Raw genomic sequence first — 24,709 nt, 5'->3', positions numbered from 1 at the left:
TACTCAGTAAACTTATTCCTCTATAATTTTTACAATCTCTTTTGTCCCCTTTCCCTTTATATAAAGGGACTATACATGCTCTCCGCCAATCCCTAGGTACCTTCCCCTCTTTCATACATTTATTAAACAAAAGTACCAACCACTCCAACACTATATTCCCCCCTGCTTTTAACATTTCTGTCATGATCCCATCAGTTCCAGCTGCTTTACCCCCTTTCATTCTACGTAATGCCTCACGTACCTCCACCACACTTACAGTCTGCTCTTCTTCACTCCTAAAAGATGGTATACCTCCCTGGCCAGTGCATGAAATTACCGCCTCCCTTTCTTCCTTAACATTTAAAAGTTCCTCGAAATATTCTCGCCATCTACCTAATACCTCCCTCTCCCCATCTACTAACTCCCCTACTCTGTTTTTAACTGACAAATCCATACTTTCCCTAGGCTTTCTTAACTTGTTTAACTCACTCCAAAATTTTTTCTTATTTTCATTAAAATTTCTTGACAGTGCCTCTCCCACTCTTTCATCTGCTCTCCTTTTGCACTCTCTCACCACTCTCTTCACCTTTCTTTTACTCTCCATATACTCTGCTCTTCTTATAACACTTCTGCTTTGTAAAAACCTCTCGTAAGCTACCTTTTTCTCTTTTATCACACCCTTTACTTCATCATTCCACCAATCACTCCTCTTTCCTCCTGCCCCCACCCTCCTATAACCACAAACTTCTGCCCCACATTCTAATACTGCATTTTTAAAACTATTCCAACCCTCTTCAACCCCCCCACTACTCATCTTTGCACTAGCCCACCTTTCTGCCAATAGTCGCTTATATCTCGCCCTAACTTCCTCCTCCCTTAGTTTATACACTTTCACCTCCCTCTTACTTGTTGTTGCCACCTTCCTCTTTTCCCATCTACCTCTTACTCTAACTGTAGCTACAACTAAATAATGATCCGATATATCAGTTGCCCCTCTATAAACATGTACATCCTGGAGCCTACCCATCAACCTTTTATCCACCAATACATAATCTAACAAACTACTTTCATTACGTGCTACATCATACCTTGTATATTTATTTATCCTCTTTTTCATAAAATATGTATTACTTATTACCAAATTTCTTTCTACACATAGCTCAATTAAAGGCTCCCCATTTACATTTACCCCTGGCACCCCAAAATTACCTACTACTCCCTCCATAACATTTTTACCCACTTTAGCATTGAAATCCCCAACCACCATTACTCTCACACTTGATTCAAAACTCCCCACGCATTCACTCAACATTTCCCAGAATCTCTCTCTCTCCTCTACACTTCTCTCTTCTCCAGGTGCATACACGCTTACTATAACCCACTTTTCACATCCAATCTTTATTTTACTCCACATAATCCTTGAATTTATACATTTGTAGTCCCTCTTTTCCTGCCATAGCTTATCCTTCAACATTATTGCTACTCCTTCTTTAGCTCTAACTCTATTTGAAACCCCTGACCTAATCCCATTTATTCCTCTCCATTGAAACTCTCCCACGTATATATATATACGTATATATATATACGTATATATATATACGTATATATATATATATACGTATATATATATATACGTATATATATATACGTATATATATACGTATATATATATACGTATATGAACGACCTGGCCACTCCATGTACAGCCAGCGTGCCATTGTTTACAAGCCAGTGAGGATGATTCCACGTGACATGCGATACATTTTGTATTGTTCCATTGTTTTTAGTGCTTGTAACTGCTAAATAAGCCACTAAGGGCCCAAAGAAAGCTTCTAGTGCCAGCCAGCCCTGTGGTAAAGAGGGTGAGAAATACTATTGAATTCAAGAAAGAGATCATCGCAAAATACGAAAGTGGAGTGCGTGTCTCCGAGCTGGCCCGGTTGTACAACAAGCCCCATACAACCATTACTACTATCTTGGCCAGCAAAATGGCAATCAAGGAAGCTGTTGTTGCGAAAGGTGCAAATATGCTTACAAAACAGAGATCACAAATACTCGACGATGTGGAGAGACTGTTGTTGGTGTGGATCAACGTGAATCAATTATCAGGAAATAGTGTTTTACAGTCAATTACATGTGAAAAAGCAAAGCAGTTGCATGATCATCTCATTAAGAAAATGCCTGGAACTATTGCTCATATTTTTGAATTTAAAGCCAGCAAAGTTTGGTTTGAGAGATTTAAAAATCGTAGTGGCATACACAGTGTGATAAGCCATGGTGAGGCTGCCAGTTCTGACAAAAAAGCGGCTAAAAAATATGTGCAGGTCCTTAACTCTTAAACTGTCCAAGCAGATCTACGTTCACATGTGTAGTGCTCCAACAGTAGATCTACATTTTTTTTTACATATTTTCAAATATAACAAAAAAAAAAGGTTGATCAAAATTTTTTACATGTTTTCAAATGTAAAAAAAAAAAAAAGATCTACTTTTTTTTACATACAGGAGGGCCCCGCTTTACGGCGTTTCACTTTATGGCGTTCCGCTAATACGGTCATTTCAAATTATGACCAAAACTCGCTATACGGCTCCCCCCACCTGACTTTCTAATACGGTCACCGTGCCCCACCCTGTTTGTTTACATTCTCCGTGAGCTCAGTAAGCACTAAGTCTCTCCATTTTGTCTGGAAACTCCAAAATTTCAAATGTTTTTAAAAGTTATTTCATATTTTATATATACTCTGATAATTATACTTATGTATACCTGTACCTAAATAAACTTACATACTGTGCTGGCATGCAGGTACACATTAAAATCGGTAAGTGTCTTATGTCTCCAGACGTCATATTAGTAATGATAATAATAATCATCGAGTCATTTAAATGTCATATATTACGTTAATAAACACATTTTCATTAATCCATCTATGATATTTTTTTTCAAAATTATATAATAAACACGATGCATAACATATAAATAAGATAAATACACCCAACAGTAGAATAAATAAACATAAATGTGAGATGTGGTAGCAGACGACTTGCACAAGTGACGCCATATTAGAAATGATAATAATAATAATAACAATACTCACCGAGTCTCATTAAATGTCGTATATTACGGTAATATACACATTTTCATTAATCCATCCATGATATTTTTTTCAAAATTATATAATAAACACGATACATAACATAAAAAGATGATAAATACACCCCACAATAGAATAAATAAACATAAATGTAAGACGTGGGAGCCAGATAACTTGTACAAGTAACGGCAAGAATAACATTTTCTCTAATCTAACATAAGAGAAAATGTGTTACTGGGGGTAACTGTAGCAAATTATTCCTTTCGTATGTATGTAAGTAAGTTTATTCAGGTATACACAAATACAGTTACATAGATTATCATACATAACAACATATGTGTAGAGAACCTAGGATAACCCAAAAAAGTCAGTGTGACTTATTTCCATTGCCTTCACTCAGAGCTTCATTTCTTCTCAAAATGATGTTACATGAGAATGGGAGTGTTCTTCTTTATTAATTCTACCGTATCAATGTAGAGACAACCTGTACACAATGTAACTTGTACACAAACCAGACGTGTACACTTCGTTTGTATACAAAACTTATGTTCGCCTGGTTTGTTTACATAACTCTGCGCCTGTCCCCTCTCATGTACTCATTCTTTCTCTCTCTCATTTATTCGTTTGATCTCATTTACTTACTCCTGACCCTACATTAAGACTACAAATATTTTAAGGTAAGTAATGAGTGAACTGTATATACATTTTATCGCTCTGGGATGCTTAAATATCATAGAATAGTATGTGTGGGTGGGGTGGCCTGGTAAGGTAGCCTGGCTGATTACCATACATACCACACTTGATTTCTTACAATAAATACTACTTGTCTCACCCTAGATTAAGACTATAAATATTTTAAGGTAAGTAATGAGTGCACTATGCGTGTATTGTACTTTTTTATTGTTTTTTGATGCCTGGTTCTATTGCTAACTTAATATATGTTAGTGTAAACTTGTTATCTAGTGTTTGTATGCATTTATAAGTGGAAAGAAAGGTTGTTCCACTTTACGGCGGTTTCCGCTTTACGGCGGTAGCCTGGAACCTAACCTGCCGTATAAGTGGGGCCCTGCTGTACTTTCAAATGTTGAAAAAAATGTAGATCTACGTTTGGACAGTTTAAGGGTTAAGGGGTACATAGAGGCTGAACAATTAAAATCCCAGCAAGTGTTCAATTGTGATGAAACAGGCCTGTTTTGGAAGAAGATGCCAAACAGGACCTACATTACACAGGAGGAAAAGGCACTCCCAGGACACAAGCCTTTGAAAGACGGGCTAACTCTCATGTTTTGTAGTAATGCAAGTGGGGTTTGCAAAGAGAAGCCTCTACTCGTGTATCACTCTGAAACTCTCAGTGTGTTCAAGAAAAACAGTGTCATCAAGACTAAACTGTGTGATGTGGAGAGCAAACAGTAAGGCATGGGTCACTAGGGACATTTTCCTCTATTTGTTCTATGACATGTTTGGCCCCAGTGTGAAAAAATACCTCCTGGAAAATAAATTGCCACTCCAGTGCCTCCTGTTAATGGACAACGCTCCTGCTCATCCTCCAGACTTGGAAGAGCAAATTGTGGGGGAGTTTAGTTTCATCAAAGTGAAATTTTTGCCCCTTAACACCCCTCCTCTCCTCCACCCCATGGACCAGCAGGTCATTTCAGATTTCAAAAAACTGTACACCAAAGCAGTGTCTCAAAAGTGCTTTAAAGTGACCTCAGACACTGAACTGACCCTAAGAGAGTTCTGAAAAGAGCACTTCAGTATCCTCAGTTGCATAAACCTTATAAGTAAGGCTTGGGAGGAAGTGACTTGCAGGAGTTTGAACTTTGATTTGAGAAAATTGTGGTCACAATGTGTACAAGAGAGGGATTTTGAAGGGTTTGGGGCTGACCCTGAGGAGCCTATGCCAGTTGTGGAATCTATTGTGGCACTGGGGAAGTCCATGGGGTTGGAGGTTAGTGGCGAGGATGTGGAAGAGTTGGTGGAGGACGAAGATGAAGAGCTAACCACTACAGAGCTGCAAGGGCTTGAGGTGCAACAGCAACAGACCACAGCTCAGGAATTTCCATCAGAGGGGAAAGAGAGATGGAGGAAGTTACCTTCTTCAAAGATTATGGATATTTGTGAAGAATGGACTGAAGTGCAAACCTTTATAGATGAACATCACCCTGACACAGCTGTTGCAGGCCATGCTGGCAACATCTACAATGACAATGTTGTGTCTCATTTTAGGGAAATCTTAAAGACACACCAGAAACAGAGCTCTCTGAGCAGATTTTTGGTGCGACAGGGGTCCAGTGACTCTCAAGCTGGTCCTGGTGGCATTAAAAAACAAAGAAGGGAGGTAACCCAGGAAAAGGACTTGGTACTTAAAGTCCTTATGGAAGGGGATTCCCCTTCCAAACAATTGTAAACTCCTCCATCCTCTGCCCTTCTCCCATCTCATCAAATGTCTTCAATAAGGGTAAGTGTTATTTTATTATTAATGTATATAATGTATATAATGTATACTGTTGTATTCTGAGCACCTCTGCAAAAGCAGTGATAATGTGTGAGTGTGGTGAAAGTGTTGAATGATGATGAAAGTATTTTCTTTTTGGGGATTTTTTCTTTTTTGGGTCACCCTGCCTCGGTGGGAGACGACCGACTTGTTGAAAAAAAAAATAATAATGTATATGTATATATTCTGTAGGGGAAGGAAGGCAGGGTAGGGGTCGTCCTCGATAAGGTTGGAAGGAAGGGGTAAGGGAGGTTTTGTGGGCGAGGGGCTTGGACTTCCAGCAGGCATTGCATGAGCGTGTTCGATAGGAGTGAATGGAGACGAATGGTATTAGGGATCTGACGATCCGTTGGAGTGTGAGCAGGGTAATATTTAGTGAAGGGATTCAGGGAAACCGGTTATTTTTATATAGCCGGACTTGAGTCCTGGAAATGGGAAGTACAATGCCTGCACTCTAAAGGAGGGGTTCGGGATATTAGTAGTTTGGAGGGATATGTTGTGTATCTTTATACGTATATGCTTCTAAGCTGTTGTGTTCTGAGCACCTCTGCAAAAACAGCGATTATGTGTGAGTGAGGTGAAAGTGTTGAATGAAGATGAAAGTATTTTCTTTTTGGGGATTTTCTTTCTTTTTGGGTCACCCTGCCTCGGTGGGAGACGGCCGACTTGTTAAAAAAAAAAAATGTTCTGCATGTCTCATTGTTTTCTGTGTAGGCAAATGTATATTTCATGTAAAAAAAAATTACTCTGTTGAATACTTTCTGGTGTCTGGAATGGATTAATTGAATTTCCATTATTTCTTATGGGGAAAATAAATTCGGATAACGACAATCGGTTAAAGACAAGCTCTCTGGAACAGATTAACCCTTTCAGGGTTTCAGTAAAAAGATAATTTTGTTCTTAAAAAAAGAGAGAGAGAGATTAAAGCGAAAATGTAAATGACAATATTTTTAAGTGTGACTAATAAACAGAAATAATAAGGAATATTTGTAGTAGATATGACACTTATTTAATAAATATTTAATAGATCTGACGTACTTGTACGGCTTACACACCAGGGTTTTTGACGTACTAGTATGCCTAAATTCTAGCGCCCTCAAATCTAGTGAGAGAAAGCTGGTAGGCCTACATATGAAACAATGGGTCTATGTGGTCAGTGTGCGCAGTATAAAAAAATCCTGCAGCACACAGTGCGTAATGAGAGAAAAAAACTTTGACAGTGTTTTTGGTTTAAAACAGCGATTTTGCACTGTATTTTCGTATGGCATTTATTGCTGTATTCTAGTTTTCCTGGTCTCATTTCATAGAATGGAAGACATATTACAGAAACTGAGATGACTTTGATTGGTTTTACAATGAAAAGTACCTTGAAATTGAGCACAAAGTAGCAGAAATCTTCGATTTTTGCCAAAGTTCAAAAGTAAACAAATCATGCTACGTGTCCAATACACATCAACTGGTGAGTCTAATATTCTTTCACAAGTGCGCTGACATTATTTATACGTACCATTTCTACACTAATGCAGTAGTTTGAATAACAGTAAATCTTCTATTTTTTGTGAGAATAAAAATTCAAAGTGGAAAGCAAAAGAAGGTAAGAGTGGCATGGGGATGTGACTAATAAACAGAGGAAATGTTATTTTAGTGCCAGGAATGTCTTTCTTGTTTATTCTGGACCCTATTTGGAAATTGGCATCTTTTGAAATTTGTGTGAAATTGGCAAAATTGCTAAATTCTGACCACTTTATTGGATAGTTGAAATTGGTAAATGGGGGGTTTCTTGTACTCATTCAATAGAAAAAATGGAGTTCTAGCGAAATAGTTATGATTTTTGTCAACTAGTACACTGGAATTGGCCAAAAATGGGGCTCAAATTGGGCAAAATCGCCGATGCGTAAACATCGTCAAGACCTCTAACTTCGCGAGAGCATAATTCTAAGTTTTCCATCAAATTTCATACTTTTGGTGTCATTATGATCAGGAAAAGATTCTCTATCTTTTCATAAGAATTTTCTTTTTTTTTTTTTTTTTGAAAATTTGTCGACCCTGAGAACAAGTCTGGGAGAGGGCCTGTCAACTCTGAAAGGGTTAATGTCGTTAACTGAGGGTCCACTGTATGTTTGTGTAAACTTGTTATCTAGAATTTATATGCATTTATAAGTGAAAAAAATGTGTGTTCCACTTAACGGCAATTTTTGCTTTATGGCAGTAGCCTGGAACCTAACCTGCCATATAAGTGGGGCCCTACTGTATGAGGAATTCTGAGTGTATGGAGGGAAATATTAAAAAAAAAAAAAAGTGGTAAGAGAAGAGCATAAGACAACATAGTATGTGTGTTCACTAGCTTTTCAGCATTTCTCTAGCCATGTATCAGATAACTCAGTATTTCTCCAGCCATGTATCAGATAACTACAATATTTCTCCAGCCATGTATCAGATAACTATAGTATTTCTCCAGCCATGTATCAGATAACTACAGTATTTCTCCAGCCATGCATCAGATAACTACAATATTTCTCCAGCCAGGTATCAAATAACTACGGTATTTTAAAGTCTGCCAGTGAAGCATACGAATTTCTTATGATTATAATTATGTGATCTTGCAGTAACAATCTTTGAAACAAGAGCCACCCAGGAATTACCATGCTGTCTCAAGTGTGAAATGAAACCCTGTTAATCATTTTACACTCTGGTAAGATTGCTAATTTTCTCTTAACATCTCACTAACACTTAAGATACAAGTCTTAAAAATTGCCACTTATAACTCAGATTTAGTGCACACTTTACTTGTGCAGTTCCTCATTTTTATTCTTACAGTGCCTTCATTTAATTTAGGAGGCCAGGTCTGAGACCAGGCTGTGGGAGAGGGAAAAAGACTCCAGGAAATGAGATTTTTATAACCAAAATATGACAGTTTATATATCCTAACTTTGATAGAGTTTATATTTATCATTGTTTTTTTATTTGGGCTATTGTTACTTTTCTTACATTTCCATTGTATGGCAAAGATCTATGCCAGATTCCCTTATTAATTTATACCAATAGTAATTTTGATTATTTATTTTGTATTGGGCATTTATATTATTTTCTAGGTAGTAGGTTGGTAGACAGCAACCGCCCAGGGAAGTACTACCATCCTGCCAAGTGAGTGTAAAACGGAAGCCTGTAATTGTTTTACATGATGGTAGGACTGCTGGTGTCTTTTGTCTGTCTCATAAATATGCAATATTACAGGTACGTCATGCTACTTCTACTTACACTTAGGTCACACTAAACATACGTGTACAAGCATATATATATATATATATACACACCCCTCTGGGTTTTCTGCTATTTTCTTTCTAGTTCTTGTTCGTGTTTATTTCCTCTTATCTCCATGGGGAAGTGGAACAGAATTCTTCCTCCGTAAGCCATGCGTGTTGTAAGAGGCGACTAAAATGCCGGGAGCATGGGGCTAGTAACCCCTTCTCCTGTATATATTACAAAATGTAAAAGGAGAAACTTTCGTTTTTCCTTTTGGGCCACCCCGCCTCGGTGGGATATGGCCGGTGTGTTGAAAGAAAGATTTATATTATTTACATTTGTATTCAAATTTTTTATTTCTGGCAAGACATTTCCCACTCAAGGCATTTTTCCTTTAATTACTGCACATTTTTGGTGCAAATAGAAAAACCTGTGTGTAATTACCCTTTTACAGCTACACGATTAGAAGCCTAAAAAGTCCTGTGTTCGTTGCATTTACAACCTTATTCTGTAAGCCATTCCTTTGTTCTGTTACATTGTTTGTCAAGGACTTTCAAGTGGGATTTCAGCACTCTTTTTTTTTTTTTTTTTTTTTTTTTTTAGCTGATAGCCCCAGTCTCTTGTTCTCTCTACTGTTCATGTTAAGAAATCCTTATTAATTCTATCATACTTAATAATCCTACACTTGTTAATCATGTCTACTCTCCTTTGTGTGTGTGTTATTTTAGCGTATGATGACATATCTACTGCCCTCAGGCTTTCTTTGTAACTCACATTTTGTAGCTAAATGTCTTTTTGCACAGTATTATGAAATAACTACTAATTTTAAAAAAGAAATTAATAAAATTTGTCAGGGACACATTTACAAATAAAATGTCATTAAGGTCTATCTTTCATCAGTACTAACTACTAATGTACATGTCAACAGTACACATCCATAACATACAAAAAATTGTCAAGTTGATTTACATGAATCCCTTAGGTCATTTTTTTTCAAATTGTATATAGATATTTTTCTCCTATGTCAAAGTAATTAACTGAAATTAACCAACATTTCCATACTACTGATTAAAACTTTCAAACACACAAAATAATACACACTAAAGCCTTCACCTGTTGACAAAATTATTATTTCATTACACACCAGAAGTACATCACAAAGAACAAAACTTCAGATGCATCTTGTAAATATTTCCCTAGTTCTTGGACAAAGGCAAAATGCATTACAATAAATACTGTACTGCAGATAGAGAGACAGGCCTTTCCACAACTGACTGACAAATTGGAAATGGGGTGAAAATGACATTTTGTTCCACCCTGGATCATTAAGCCACTTGACTATTGACAAATGTCAAGAGCAAACTCAAATGTCATCTAATTTCCATTATCAATTTGTAGGTTAGTTTAGAAATGTTTCAGCCACGATATTGTGACTCTATTCTTTGGAAAGAGAAATCTTGTCTGCCAGGAGCATGGCATCACAATTTGTGCATCAACAAGAGGGCCTACCTACCACACTTGGCAACCCTGCTTGTCCACTGCACCTTCCTAATATGCCATTCTTTGCAACTTTTACTTCTTGACATTGCTGATGAGTAATAAATGCAACTTATATCTGGCAATCATTAAATTTAAAAATACATACAACAAAATTTTAAACTTACAAAAATTCACTGAAGTATTATTATCTCTAATTAATTCTGAGACAAGTACTATAAGATTAAAAAAAAAAACAGTAATATGTCCTTTATCATGATAGGTGCCAGACTCAAGAATGGCCTTATTTTCTCACCTTATAACCCATCTCCAGGAGTGTACGAAATTGCTTGCTGTTGTAGATAATTTCTTTTGAGAGACCCTTAGGAACCTGGCAACAAAAATCAAGACCCAGGAGTGAGCAATGTGCATCTTTGTGAGGGGTAGGGGGAGGTAGTTTGCTGATACCCAAATATATAAAATGTATATATTTTTGGCTACAGCAGAAGCAGCAAGAGTGTATGGTCTGAAGTAGTAGTCATCACTTTGCCACCATGCTCACTTAAAAGCACCTTCTGGTACCACCACCTTACCATCATTATGTCCACCTCATCACAAACCCTCAAGGACCACAAACAGAGTCACCATGCCAGGCATGAGATGGAAAAATGGCTAATCCTTAAAGCTCTTTTCACATTATGCGGTTTACTCTGTATCAAGTACACAGTTGGCTATCACATGGCAACTTTAATCACAACATTAAAAATAAAGTCTATTTTTATTCAGACTGATTTACAAGCATGAGCATCAAGAGCCAAAGGAACAGCCTAATTTAACATGCTACTGAAGTGGTTGATAACACATGCACGATGAGTGACCTGGTCAAGTCTTTTATTTATCTTTTCATGTATGTGTTATTCATCTACATGCAATTGTTAGTTCAAAGCATTTTAGCCATTCATGTAAATATATATACACATATATATATATACTCTCTCTCTCTCTTACTCTCTCACTATCTCTCTCACTATCTCTCTCCTACTCTCTCTTACTCTCTCACTCTCTCTCTCTCTTACTCTCTCACTCTCACTCTCTTACTCTCTCACTCTCTCTTTCTCTCACTCTCACTCTCTCTCTCTCTCTTACTCTCTCACTCTCTCTTACTCTCTAACTCTCTCTCTCTTTCTCTCTCTTACTCTCTCACTCTCTCTCTCTTACTCTCTCATTCTCTCTCTTACTCTCTCATTCTCTCTCTTACTCTCTCTTACTCTCTCTCTCTCTCTCTTACTCTCTCACTCTCTCTCTCTTACTCTCTCACTCTCTCTCTCTTACTCTCTCTCTCTTACTCTCTCACTCTCTCTTACTCTTCTCACTCTCTCTCTCTTACTCTCTCTCTCTTACTCTCTCACTCACTCTCTCACTCACTCTGACTCTCACTCACTCTGACTCTCACTCACTCTGACTCTCACTCACTCTTTCACTTTCAGTCTCACTTTTTCACTCTCACTTTTTCAGTCTCACTTTTTCACTCTCACTTTTTTCACTCTCACTTTTTTCACTCTCACTTTTTCACACTCTCTCACTTCTTCACTCTCACTTTTTTACTCTCACTCTCTCACACGCATGCATGTGCACATGCACGTATGCACACATGCAAACGAGCACACAAGCACACACACATGCACGCATGTACGCACACACACACACAGTGCCGAACAGATAAAATTGGTCAATTAGCAAAATTAAGTCCTTTCTAAAATTCTCTCTTATACATTTAAAGATATACTTTTCATTTATGTTAATGTACAATTAATAATTTTGTACCAAAAGAACCTTAGAAAACTAACCTAACCTTATTATAACAAGCGCAATTTAATTTAGCCTAATCCAACTAAATATACTCTAGATAAGTTTACAATAATTTAGTACACAAACACAATGAAATATTTCTTTTTCATTAGGTTCAGAATGATTTTTGTGAAATTACTGCGCACGCAAATTTTTACTTGCCTTATTCGGCAAGAAGAGCATTGCTATTTAAGCCAAAATCATAAGTTTTACCTATTCGGCATGACATATATATATATATACACACATACATACATAACATATACACACTGTATAAAAAGGATTCCTGACGCTATAGTATTTATATTTGCATTATATCATTATTAAAACTAAATAACTTCCTCTCAAAACTATCTTACTATATCATCTATGAAGATTATGTAGCTACTATAATGCTTAGATGACACAAGTAAATGTATTAATTAACCTTTCAAGCATAACATACAAAATGCACACAATAATCAGACAAACATCTGCATTACACTAATCTAGGTGAAATTTGTAGATTTTTCTCAAGACTGACACTTCCTGTAAATCAAGGACATAAATGTAAAATGTTTGAGATGAATTTAACCACAACAGGCTCATTATACAAAACAATATTAATAGCAGGTTAATTTCAGCTTACTATATGAAAATGATATGTATTTTTATAAAGTTAACAAATAATATAAACCTTGATTAATAAAATTAAATCACATAGACCTTGGTTTATGAGCTATAAGGGTCCAAATCAAATGGTTCACATGTAACAGTTGGAGAGTAAAGAGCAAGTGTCATGTAAAGTGTAGGTCCTCAAAGAGAAGAGGACCAGGAATATGGAGTAGAGTAAACTTAAAAAATGAACCTCCTTTGAAAGTAGCAATAAATAGAACAGCTGCTGGTTTTGGTTTCAGGCAACTCTACTGGCTAGCATCATGCAGATTATGTAAGAATTCCTATAAAGAACAAAAATAAATTTCGTTTTCTATATGCAGATATGAAAATTTAGGTAAAAAAAAAAAAAAAGTGAGCAACCATCAGACATACTAATTATAAACCATTTCAGACCTGGGACTTTCGTCATTTAAGTCACAGGACTGAATGGTTCTCTAGTAGTAAGCGTGTCCTAGTGTTTGCTCACATATCCTTTAAACCATTTGTCAGTACGTATCAATCAGCAAAGTTTATACTAGAAAAATTTAGTGAAAAAACTGGACCAACTGGATATGTATGTAATCACCATTTATTCCTACTCACAATGAATAATTCTTAATGCATCAAGCACATGACTTTTATCTGGGAAAGATAAAACACTAATAAATGTCAGGAAGAAGATGAAAGATAACACAGAACAGCTCTGGTGAACATTATGCAATTATATAACAATACACATCACTCTCCTTTATAAATTAACTCTAGGAGAAAAACTAAAATCTGAATAGTGAATATGTATTTATACAAAATATAAATAAATAAATATATATATTTATTTATATTGTCCAAAATAATTTGCATGACCATGGGCTTTTCCATGTAGGGAATTAGGCTGTTAACCTACTTTTGCAACACTAACATACTTCAAAAAGAAATATTACTATTATTACTGTAATAGTAATAGCAGTATTGCAACTCCAGGACTAAAATGAATAAGCAGTCAATCCATAACAATGCCATTTTACACAGACTAACTGAACATTAATTGAGGCTGGACAAATGAAAATAATTACACTCAATTTCATTTGGGATGAAATAAACCATTAAATACATTAACAATTTCTTTATGGAATAAAATCCGAGATGATAAAGAAAATTAATTGAAAAAGATCACCTGTATGTAGTACCTTCAGCAGAATCTGAGTAAACATCAAGACAGTGAACAAAAAGTTACCCCAGGAGTTTTCCAAACAGAAAACTTTTACCAAGTTTGATAAATTAGACACATGTGCAACTCTTGGGTATCTTTATTGAGGAAACGTTTCGCCACACAGTGGCTTCATCAGTCCATACAAAGGAGAATCTTGAAGAATAGGAGGAGAATGAGGTAATCAGTCCCTCAACCTTGAGTCGATGTGGTCAGTCCATCAATCTTGAATAGAATACGGCATACGTGCTGAGAAGGAGCTTATAAACCGTTGGCAGGAGAGGTGAAGCAGTCAGAGGCAGTGTAACACTCATTCAATGTTGAAGTAGGTCGTGCCCAAGAATTAGGCAAGCGAAGAATTCCCAAGTATTAAGATTCTTCGCTTGCCTAATTCTTGGGCACGACCTACTTCAACATTGAATGAGTGTTACACTGCCTCTGACTGCTTCACCTCTCCTGCCAATGGTTTATAAGCTCCTTCTCAGCACGTATGCCGTATTCTATTCAAGATTGATGGACTGACCACATCGACTCAAGGTTGAGGGACTGATTACCTCATTCTCCTCCTATTCTTCAACGAAACGTTTCCTCAATAAAGATACCCAAGAGTTGCACATGTGTCTAATTTATCAACATGTCGGTTCTCTGAACCATTCATCTACTTTTACCAAGTTTGAAACTTTACAAGATTTAACACTGCATTCAAAGGAAATTTGATAATTAACAGAGTGACAACTTTCTGAAATTATATACTGTGCTGTATGTAAGAAGATATTGGGCTAAAACACTGCATTGCAAAGTGAGTGAGCAAGAGACAGACATCAACATAGCAGGCACAAGATGAATTAAGTCAGGGTACAATACAGAAAGATGGAGCATATGGTCAGAATATAGGTAGAGCAGCCATGGCAATAATGTTTAGTAGAGGCAGAAAGGAAGGAAGTATATGAAGGGTAAATGCAAATGCAGCTTAATAATGGTTATCCAAGGAGGTAGAACGGTCATGCACCCCCAGTAGCATATTCATCGCAAGACAAGCAAATTTGTAAAAAGCATCATAAATATGCATCCAAGGCATTTTTCTGAACAAATTTAGGTGGTTTTTGCTTTAGCTCATTTATCAATAATTTGCTTGTCAGTTCATACTTCAGCAATATGTTTACAAACTTTATATACTATGTAAACACTACATTTCTAAAGTAGCATCTCCAGAATTAAAACACTATCTCTACTTGATGTTCTTTACCTGCACTCCTTAGCCACAATTTTTCCCAATAACAAATGTTTATTACACTTCAATGTCCAAATAATCTGCCTTACAACAATACCATCATCATAACTGACCATGCAATCAACAACTCTGCCTTTAATACATAACATCAGTACTGTATAAGAGTCAATGCAAAACCTTCTCTAAAGAAGCAGTACAGCACCTCCATCTTCTGAAAAACTAGGCTTTTTATATTGCATGCATTTCCCACAACACACAAAGCCCATCTTCTAAACAAAATACTTTAACCACAACATGTATATACCCAGATGTATAATACCTTCAGTGTTCAGGTCCTACAATATTACCAACAGGCACTGGTTCAACCACAACAGGTCTCCCAGTTTCCCTACACAGGCCTCCAAGCACACAGGTTTCCCAGCTTTCCCATTAGGTGGGTCCTAACACCACAGTACATGCCCTAACACCACTGTGCAGGTCATAACACCACCATACAGGTCATGCTATCACCAAGCAGATCCTAACACCACTGTGCAGGTCCTAATGCTACCATGCAGGTCTTAATACCATTAAATTGAGCTAAATACCACTGTGTAGGTCCTAACACTACTGAGCAGGTCATGTCACTATCATGCTGCTAACACTACTGAGCAGGTTATGTCATCATCATGCTACTCCCAACACTACTGAGCAGGTCATGCCACCATCATGCTGCTCCCAACACTACTGAGCAGGTCATGTCACCATCATGCTGCATTTAATTCCACCACAAGCTGCAAATACACGCATACCATGTCTCCACCATACACATCTCATCTACACAACAAAAGCTTTCTCTCCTCTTAGACATTTCTAAGGCACAATCGTATTTAGGTTGAACTGCTCAAAGGGCTTATCCAGTTACCCATCAAAAATATTTATCACCTCCTTCCCAAAACTGTCACCAGTAAGTATGGGTGTTGAAAAGTTGTCGAAAATAACACAAACCCAATCGCTCCCAAAAAATTATTACATTAAACCCTCAATTTAAAGGAATAATAAGAGAGGAGCAGATGGCCAGTAATGGCTACTGTGGCAAACAGATATTATTTTATGAACATAATAATAATGAACAATTTTATAACCAAAGTACACTGTATGTCATTTCCAAATCAAATGACCCTTCAAATTTTGTCTTGTATTGTCCAAGTTTGTTAAATCAAGGGTTCACTGTAGTTCAAGGGTTCTTGATCTAGTTTCATCCTCCCATCCTCAGATGAAACTTGATTGCCTTTTATTTCCAAGGCAATGTGTGATCCTTATGGGTCTAGAGCTTTCCCTGAATATAATGATGATAATCCAACTGCCAACAGGACCCAATAAAATGTTAAGTCATAATATGCAGTTTACGGCTATCAATTCTCACAGAATTGCTAAGTGGGCACATCTTCTCAATACAATACCATACACCACATGTTGTGTCTTACTGACATACTTAGTCAGTACACAGTGTAATACCTGGACCCACCGAAAAATAAATAAGCAAATTATATAACCCCGAAGCATGTGTAAAATATCTCAAATAATGATTTTAAGATTTTATTGAGGGACACAGTAAGAACATCTCTGACCAAAAGGGCAAATTTGTTTCCACCATAAGACAGGAAAAAATCAACCCACAAAGTTTGTAATTTGTGGTTTGGTTATACAGGTCAGCCATCACTAATCTGGCAATCAGTTATCCAGTTCCATCAGTAATCTGGCATTAATTCGGCTAGAATAATTTCAAATTCCTTTTTTGCCACACCAACCTGCTGCTACTGTTTGGTGGCGCTACTTGCTGCATACGTGATTTGAATTTCTTTTTCTCCATTTATTGTTATAACCTGCTCATTTTTAGCCCTAGCTATGATTCCAATGAATAAAATAAATGCTTCTCGTTGTGTAAAGCACCTACACCATACATTGTCCATAAAAGATAAGGTGGCTTTGAAGCCAATGTTGGTTGCTATGAGCTCCTGAGTCTCGTGATGTGGGGGAATATGCTTTATTATTACGCTAACATTAACACTACGGTTTATTTACCTATCACAATTGATCTAATATGACATAATAAACAATATAAATAATATAAAAATATAGTAAATACTCCAGAAATAATATTTTTATTATCACACTGGCCGATTCCCACCAAGGCAGGGTGGCCCGAAAAAGAAAAACTTTCACCATCATTCACTCCATCACTGTCTTGCCAGAAGGGTGCTTTACACTACAGTTTTTAAACTGCAACAGTACAGTACTGCAACTGCAAAAGTACCACCCTCCTATCCCTGTCTTGGGGGGCTTATATTAAGAGAAAACATAGTGCAGTACAGGGCTAACTATGACATACTATGCCAATTTTCGTTGATTATCTTGGAAGTCATTAATTTATACCTTAACATAGCGGCATTAATAATGATAGGAATGCAATGAATTTCACAGACAACATAAAAGAACCCCAATGAAAATAAGTCACAAACTTTTTTGAGTTATCCAAGGTTCTCTATGCATATGCTATGTATAATAATCTACGTAACTGTATTTGTTGTTTGTTGGACTATCTTACTGAAACTTAGGCAATGTATGATGAAAAGATGCTTCTTAACATACACCAAAAATGAAAGAAATCAGACGATAAGTAACAGATTTCACTTCTCAGCCATTACCTGCCCCCTTAGAGGTATATTTTTGTATGGTTTTTATAGTTGTATTCTCATTTTTTTTTTTTTTTGGTCTCATTTGATAGAATCAAAGATATACTGCAGAAATAGATATGATTTTGATTGGTTTCACAACGAAACGTACCTTGAAATTAAGCTCAAAGAAGCTGAAATGCTTGATTCTTTGCTGATGTTCAAGAATAAAGAAATGACATTACCGTCCAATGCGTGTCCAACTGGCCAGTCTAATACACAGTCATGAATGGTTTGACATTATTTATATAATTATTACAACAATGCAGTAGTCTACATAACAGTAAATCTTCTATTTTTTGTGTGAATAGAAATTCAAAATAGAAAGCAAGAGCAATAAACGAGGGGGGCCTGGAGACGTGACTAATGAACAGAGAAAATGTTATTTTAGTGCCAGGAATGTCTGCAGTGTTTATTCTGGGCCCTATTTTGAAATTGGCATCTTTTGAAATTTGTGTGAAATTGGCCAAATTGCCAATTTCTGACCACTTTTTTTGGTAGTTGAAATAGGTGAATAGGTGGTTTCTTGTATTTAGTTGGCAGAATAAAATTAAGTTTATACAGGTATACACAAACACAGTTACTTAGATTATCATACATAGCAGCATATGTGTAGAGAACCTAGGATAACCCAAAAAAGTCAAAGTGACTTATTTCCATTGGGGGCCTTAAAGACTATCGTGTAGTTGATGGGTTTTAATGCATAATAAACCAGCTAGCCATTTTGTATAACAAACCAGAAACAAGATCTGTTCTTGCAAGAGTTCTACTGAAGCGAAGGTTCAGCGCAACGTTTGTATAAACCTTGCTTAATTTAATTAAGCAGAACTACAGAAGGAATACTAGCAAAATAGCTGAGTTTGGTAGACTGGAATAATAGAATGGGCCAAAAATAGGGTGTAAATTGGGTGAAATCACTGATGTATAAATATCGCCATTGGGTTAAGTGTATTCTAACCTAACCACTCTGTAATCTGGCACACGACAGGTCCCGATGATGCCGGATTAGTGATGACCAACCTGTACTGTTTGTTTAGAAAATGTCATATTAGCAGTTTTCTTCATTACTGTTCTGAAGATTTTCACTGATGGAATCATCAGCCAGCATACACTGCTGAAGTGATTCAGCAGTGTTACTTCTGACATACAGCATCACCAACACACACACAAGAAAACAGTTCTTAACTGTTACCTCCAACCACCCCCAACCTCCCACCTACCCCAACCCCACCATGCTCTCCCACTCCTTCATATGCCTCCCACCTATCCCAACCCCTCCACACCTCCCATACTCCCTCAAATGCCCCCCACCCACACACATCAGCCCCACCCACTCCACACATGCACATACACATGCATGCATGCACACACACCCATACACACACCCACAAGAAGTTCCTTGTATTTGGGTGCTCCCTATGCCTGGCCTCTCATCTGCCACTCTTCTTCATTTGGCACAGAGAAGAGCGGCAGGTAGAGGTAGGGGTCAAACTAATACAACTCCTCCTGATGAAAATACCAACAACCCTCCTTCCCAGCTGACCTAACTCTTGACTAGCTTCCATTTCCCAGCACCAACACTAACAGCAACCTCCAAGCTTACCTCTTCTTTTCCCCTCCTTTCTTTGCCTGAAAATGAATCCCCGACCTTCCCTCCTCAGTTTTCTTTACAAACAATCTGTTTCTAAGTTAAAACTCCTGGAGCACTTGTTTGTATGTTAAAACTCATGGAGTACAATTTGTTTTTAAGTTAAAACTCCTGGAGAACAACTTATTTGTAAGTTAAAATTCTGGAGTAAAATTTATCTGCAAGTTAGTCAAGCCTCCTGGACAGTGAAATACTTAATTTTCAACTGTAGGTATCCCCACATGGTTTTGTGAATAAATTTAATGAGTAAGACGCATGTTCCACACTAGGCATCGTCACTGACGAAATATTTCATCTGCACTGTAGGCTTCATCAGTCAAATAAGGGAATAAATTACAATCCTGAAGACAGAAGATGAGGGTATTCATTCCTGTATTCCACTGATGAAGCCAGCAATATAGGCAAAATATTTCATCAATAAAGACAATTAGTGCTACACATGCAGCTTTCTCATCAATTTATCGGTATTGTGTAACATTTATAATTTGGGAATAAAACGTTCTTTGCTATTTTTCATGTGATACTGTGGTAACTGCATATACCAACGTTATATTTCAGCTTTCTGTTTGAAGTAGTGACACACTGGTTACAGAGATTGTCTGAATGCCCTCATAAAACGAACTTAGAATGGCTGTATGGATATCCAAATTCAGTTGTAAAGAATGCTGTAAATGAACAAAGTACCAAGCCCAGCCACAAACAACATACAAAATACTTATCAATCCATAAAAAAGAAAAATCTAATTAAAGCTATATATAAAATTCTTGATGTTAATTAAGATTCAATTATGCTACACAAAGTTGGCTTCTCTAACAACAATTACTGCAGCAATGCTATATAGTACTGCAAGCAATAGGGCTTATAAAATTTATTTTTAAATTTGAAGGCCAAGGGACACTTTATTATATAAAAGAAAAAAAATTATACATATTTTGGGGTTATTCAATAGAAAATTTATTTTGTATGCATGCACCAGCAACCATTATTTTTTATAAATAATATCCAGAACTGTAGAAATATTTGGCTACCCTATTTAAATAGTCTTAGCTAGTAAGCTAAGGCAATTACAGTTCTATGATAATTTTTTCCACAAAGTGAGAGACTTATATCTGTGGTAAGCATAGCCTTCTGGCATTGTCTAGGACACAACAAGCAGACAACAGCCACACAATAAGGACAGATCAAGCTGGTAAGCAAATAGAGCCCCAAATATGGCATAAGGTGAGAGAGTACTGGCAACTTACAGCAAATGGGAAGTGGGACTCGGGTATGAGAGCTTTGGGAGATCTGAGATCAAGTAGAGGAGGGTAACCACTCATCTGTAATATTAATTATTAACCTCTATTACATGTGTCCTACTTTGGCCACACAAGTACAAAAAAATGAGAAATCTTGTGTGCTCCTTGTAAAGCCCACCAAATATAATACGTACAGGTGTTAGTGAAGCCAAACTATAATATAATACATCCAGTAAAATATCTCCACCCCTTTAATTTTGGCAAGTACAAAATTACTATAGTTAAAGAACCTCTTTACATTAATTTAATTATCAATGATACTTGTATACATACTGTTTAGCTTAAAATTCCAGATGATCAGTATATAATTTATTTGAATGTTCTAAAAATAGAGTTAATTTCAGGAAAATTTAAATTAAAAAAGAAACCATTAATCCAAATTAAACTGACTAGAATGATGAGAACACTAAACCCTGGCACAGTTCCCACACTTCCACTCCATGGGCAACACTTCCCCACATTTACTCTCCAAAGACTGCAATACCTTTAACTCTCTTCCCCTCAAGCTGCATTGCACCTGAGTAATGTAGCCATTCCACCCCTTGAGAAACTTCTCCATGTGACTCCTTGAACAACATTTCCATTCACCAATCAGTATCTCCACTTCACCATCCAGGCAAAATCTTCATTGCACCACTCAAGCAACATCACTCCACCATTTAGGCAACACTTCACAACTCGGATAACATCTCCACTACATCTCTTGAGCAACATCACTCCATCATGGAGTGCAACATCTGCACTCCACCACTCGAGCAACATCACCTCTCCAACAACACCTGCACTCCACCAAGTGAACATTATCTCCACCTATCCAGCAACATCTCAAAACAGCACAAACACCTACACTCCACTCAAAACAGTACAAAAACCTACACTTCACTCAAAACATCTCCACCAGTAACAAACTATACTTAGAAACTAATTTAAATCCAGTATGTACCCCCATGAGAGAACCTGGTTCATGGTATTTCTATGTCTGCAACCTGAAAGCAGACCTTCCTCAACTGCCAGAGAACTACTAAAGGTGCCAGCTGCGACCACATTTTCTCAAATCTCATTCTCAATATACAGCAATCTATGACACACAAACTACCCCTTGTAATCTCACATCTGCTGCTGGTTTATATATCACTGATGCTGTTTGTAGCTATAAATAACTATGTGATGAGCTTACAATTTTACCACAGGTTACAAATGAAACGGTGAATATGTGTAGGAAATCTAAAGCAATTTGGATGAAGCATTGTTTATAGACCACCAAGTTACCAAAACTGATATTAGGAGGGGATACAGTGCTCTAAATTAGCAGTAAAAAAATAGTCCATTTTTTTTTTTTAACACACCGGCCATTTCCCACTAAGGAAGGGTGACCTGAAAAAAGAAGGAACGTTTTCACCATCACTCTTCACTGTCTTGCCAGAGGTCTGCCGACATTACATCTCAGATGCCACTCAAAACTGCAATATCTTCACCCATCCATAAGAATGCAGGCACTGTACCTTTCACTATGTCAAGTACATAACAGGTTGTTTGAAAAAAAATAAAAATAAAAGTGCTGATAACTGCCTTAGTAGGGAAATGACCATTGTATTAAAGAAAAACAAAAAGAAAAAAAACCTTTTCAAATAATTCATGGGACAGTAGACAAAACTAACAATACAGCAGATCACATAATATAACCTATGGTGTGCAAGAACTGTATGTAATTTATGCAAAAAAAGTGTACCATAAACTACCCTTTCATATCAGAAGAATTAAAAGTTTCCAAAGCTTCCATAATGGGGTACAGCCAATTTTCCTTACCGATTACATCTTTCTTGGCTGGCTAAGGTCTTTTGCCGAAGGGTTTAGTGAACTAACATGGGATCATTGCAAGTTTTCTGTACCCTTCCCCATCCCCTCTATCCTGAGAATCAACAAGAGATTTATGATTAAATTTTTTCTTACCAGATGAGTTTTTTCTACATAAACCTCATGAATTTGAGAAATTCTCAAATGTTACTCCTACATATTTTATTTTGGTCATATATTAACTTGGAAAGAGAGAATAAAAGGAAAGGGAAGGGAGAAAAAAAGAGGGAGAAGGGGAAGGAGATTGGGGTACCTATTGTTTAACATATTTGTAATTCCAGCAGGTACTGGGGTTCTTACACAAGTCTGGAGTCTTTTCCCTACATAGTGTATGACATATAGCTGGATGGGAGTTTTCTAAAACTTTTTTTTTTTTTTTTGCTTGAATGAGATTTATATCATGGGCAGGGGTGTAAGGAAACTTGCCCATATATTTATCCATATGGGGGGAATCAAACTAGGACCTTGCAATTGTGAGCAAATGTTTTTTTTCTAAAACTTTTTTTTTTTTTCTTGAATGAGATTTATATCATGGGCAGGGGTGTAAGGAAATTTGCCCATATATTTATCCATATAAAGGTAGTAGGTTGGTCGACAGCAACCACCCAGGGAGATACTACCGTCCTGCCAAGTGAGTGTAAAACGAAAGCCTGTAATTGTTTTACATGATGGTAGGATTGCTGATGTCTTTTGTCTGTCTCATAAATATGCAAGATTACAGGTATGTCTTGCTACTTCTACTTACACTTAGGTCACACTAAACATATGTGTACAAGCATATATATATGCACACCCCTCTGGGTTTTCTGCTATTTTCTTTCTAGTTCTTGTTCTTGTTTATTTCCTCTTATCTCCATGGGGAAGTGGAACAGAATTCTTCCTCCATAAGCCATGCGTGTTGTAAGAGGCGACTAAAATGCCGGGAGCAAGGGGCTAGTAACCCCTTCTCCTGTATATATTACTAAATGTACAAGAAACTTTCGTTTCTCCTTTTGGGCCACCCCGCCTCGGTGGGATACGGCCGGTGTGTTGAAAGAAAGATTTATCCATATGGAGAGAATCAAACTGGGACTTTGAAATTGTGAGCAAATGTTCTCAACAATGAACTATGTGGCATCCCATAGGAGAGGGAGAGGAAGAGCAGCAGAGGAAGAGCAGCAGAGGAAGAGCAGCAGAGGAAGAGCAGGAAAGGAAGAGCAGCAGAGGAAGAGCAGCAGAGGAAGAGCAGCAGAGGAAGAGCGGGAGAGGAAGAGCAGCAGAGGAAGAGCGGGAGAGGAAGAGCAGCAGAGGAAGAGCAGCAGAGGAAGAGCAGCAGAGGAAGAGCAGCAGAGGAAGAGCGGGAGAGGAAGAGCAGCAGAGGAAGAGCAGCAGAGGAAGAGCAGCAGAGGAAGAGCAGCAGAGGAAGAGCGAGAGAGGAAGAGCGAGAGAGGAAGAGCAGCAGAGGAAGAGCAGCAGAGGAAGAGCAGCAGAGGAAGAGCAGCAGAGGAAGAGCAGCAGAGGAAGAGCAGCAGAGGAAGAGCCGGAGAGGAAGAGCCGGAGAGGAAGAGCGGGAGAGGAAGAGCAGCAGAGGAAGAGCAGCAGAGGAAGAGCAGCAGAGGAAGAGAAGGAGAGAGGTGTGTGCTTAATGTGTGAACTAGAACCAGACAATGATGTGGAGATTGGCGAGGAAAATTTTATTACTGAATTTAAAGTCTGAATCACCTCAAATTTTTCTTGAGCAAATGCATTTATGTATTTTTTTTGTATACCACTGTCTAGTACATATGACATGCTCCTAGTTTTTGTTCATTGAACAAGATAAGTAATTTTTGAATTGCAGTTTTTTCTTTTGGAGTGAGTGCACTGATTTCTGGTACATGATCACTCGGTATTTATGGCGGACTCGCGTACTTTTAATAAAGATTGGTCTAGCAACGTGAAAAATTTTGTTTTTGGCTTTTAAAAATTTATATTAAAAAATACCCCTACCACTGCTCTTCAAGACTCCAGAA

The 24,709-nt window shown here is 37.3% G+C and overlaps 1 protein-coding gene across 9 annotated transcripts in view; it reads right to left on the bottom strand.

Moving 5' to 3' along the window:
- The window catches only part of LOC128688712 (protein Gawky), a 288,268-nt gene that overhangs the window by 108,978 nt on the left and 154,581 nt on the right, over positions 1-24,709 (bottom strand). For 4 of the 9 annotated variants that reach the window (XM_070084602.1, XM_070084599.1, XM_070084598.1 and 1 more), the window contains 2 exons: positions 20,811-20,885; positions 10,598-10,672 (listed from right to left, as the gene is read on the bottom strand). The exons of 2 other annotated variants lie outside the window; for them this stretch is intronic. In XM_070084602.1, the coding sequence (XP_069940703.1) occupies positions 10,598-10,672; positions 20,811-20,885 (150 nt within the window). The remainder of the gene's footprint in view (positions 1-10,597; positions 10,673-20,810; positions 20,886-24,709) is intronic. 3 more of the 9 variants (XM_070084600.1, XM_070084603.1, XM_070084601.1) reach the window with 2 other exon arrangements.

Source organism: Cherax quadricarinatus, chromosome 13 (genome assembly GCF_038502225.1).
Source record: "Cherax quadricarinatus isolate ZL_2023a chromosome 13, ASM3850222v1, whole genome shotgun sequence".
Classification (NCBI taxonomy): Eukaryota; Metazoa; Arthropoda; class Malacostraca; order Decapoda; family Parastacidae; genus Cherax; species Cherax quadricarinatus.
The sequence above is the reverse complement of the archived record's forward strand: the minus strand, read 5'-3'. Positions and strand labels throughout refer to the sequence as shown.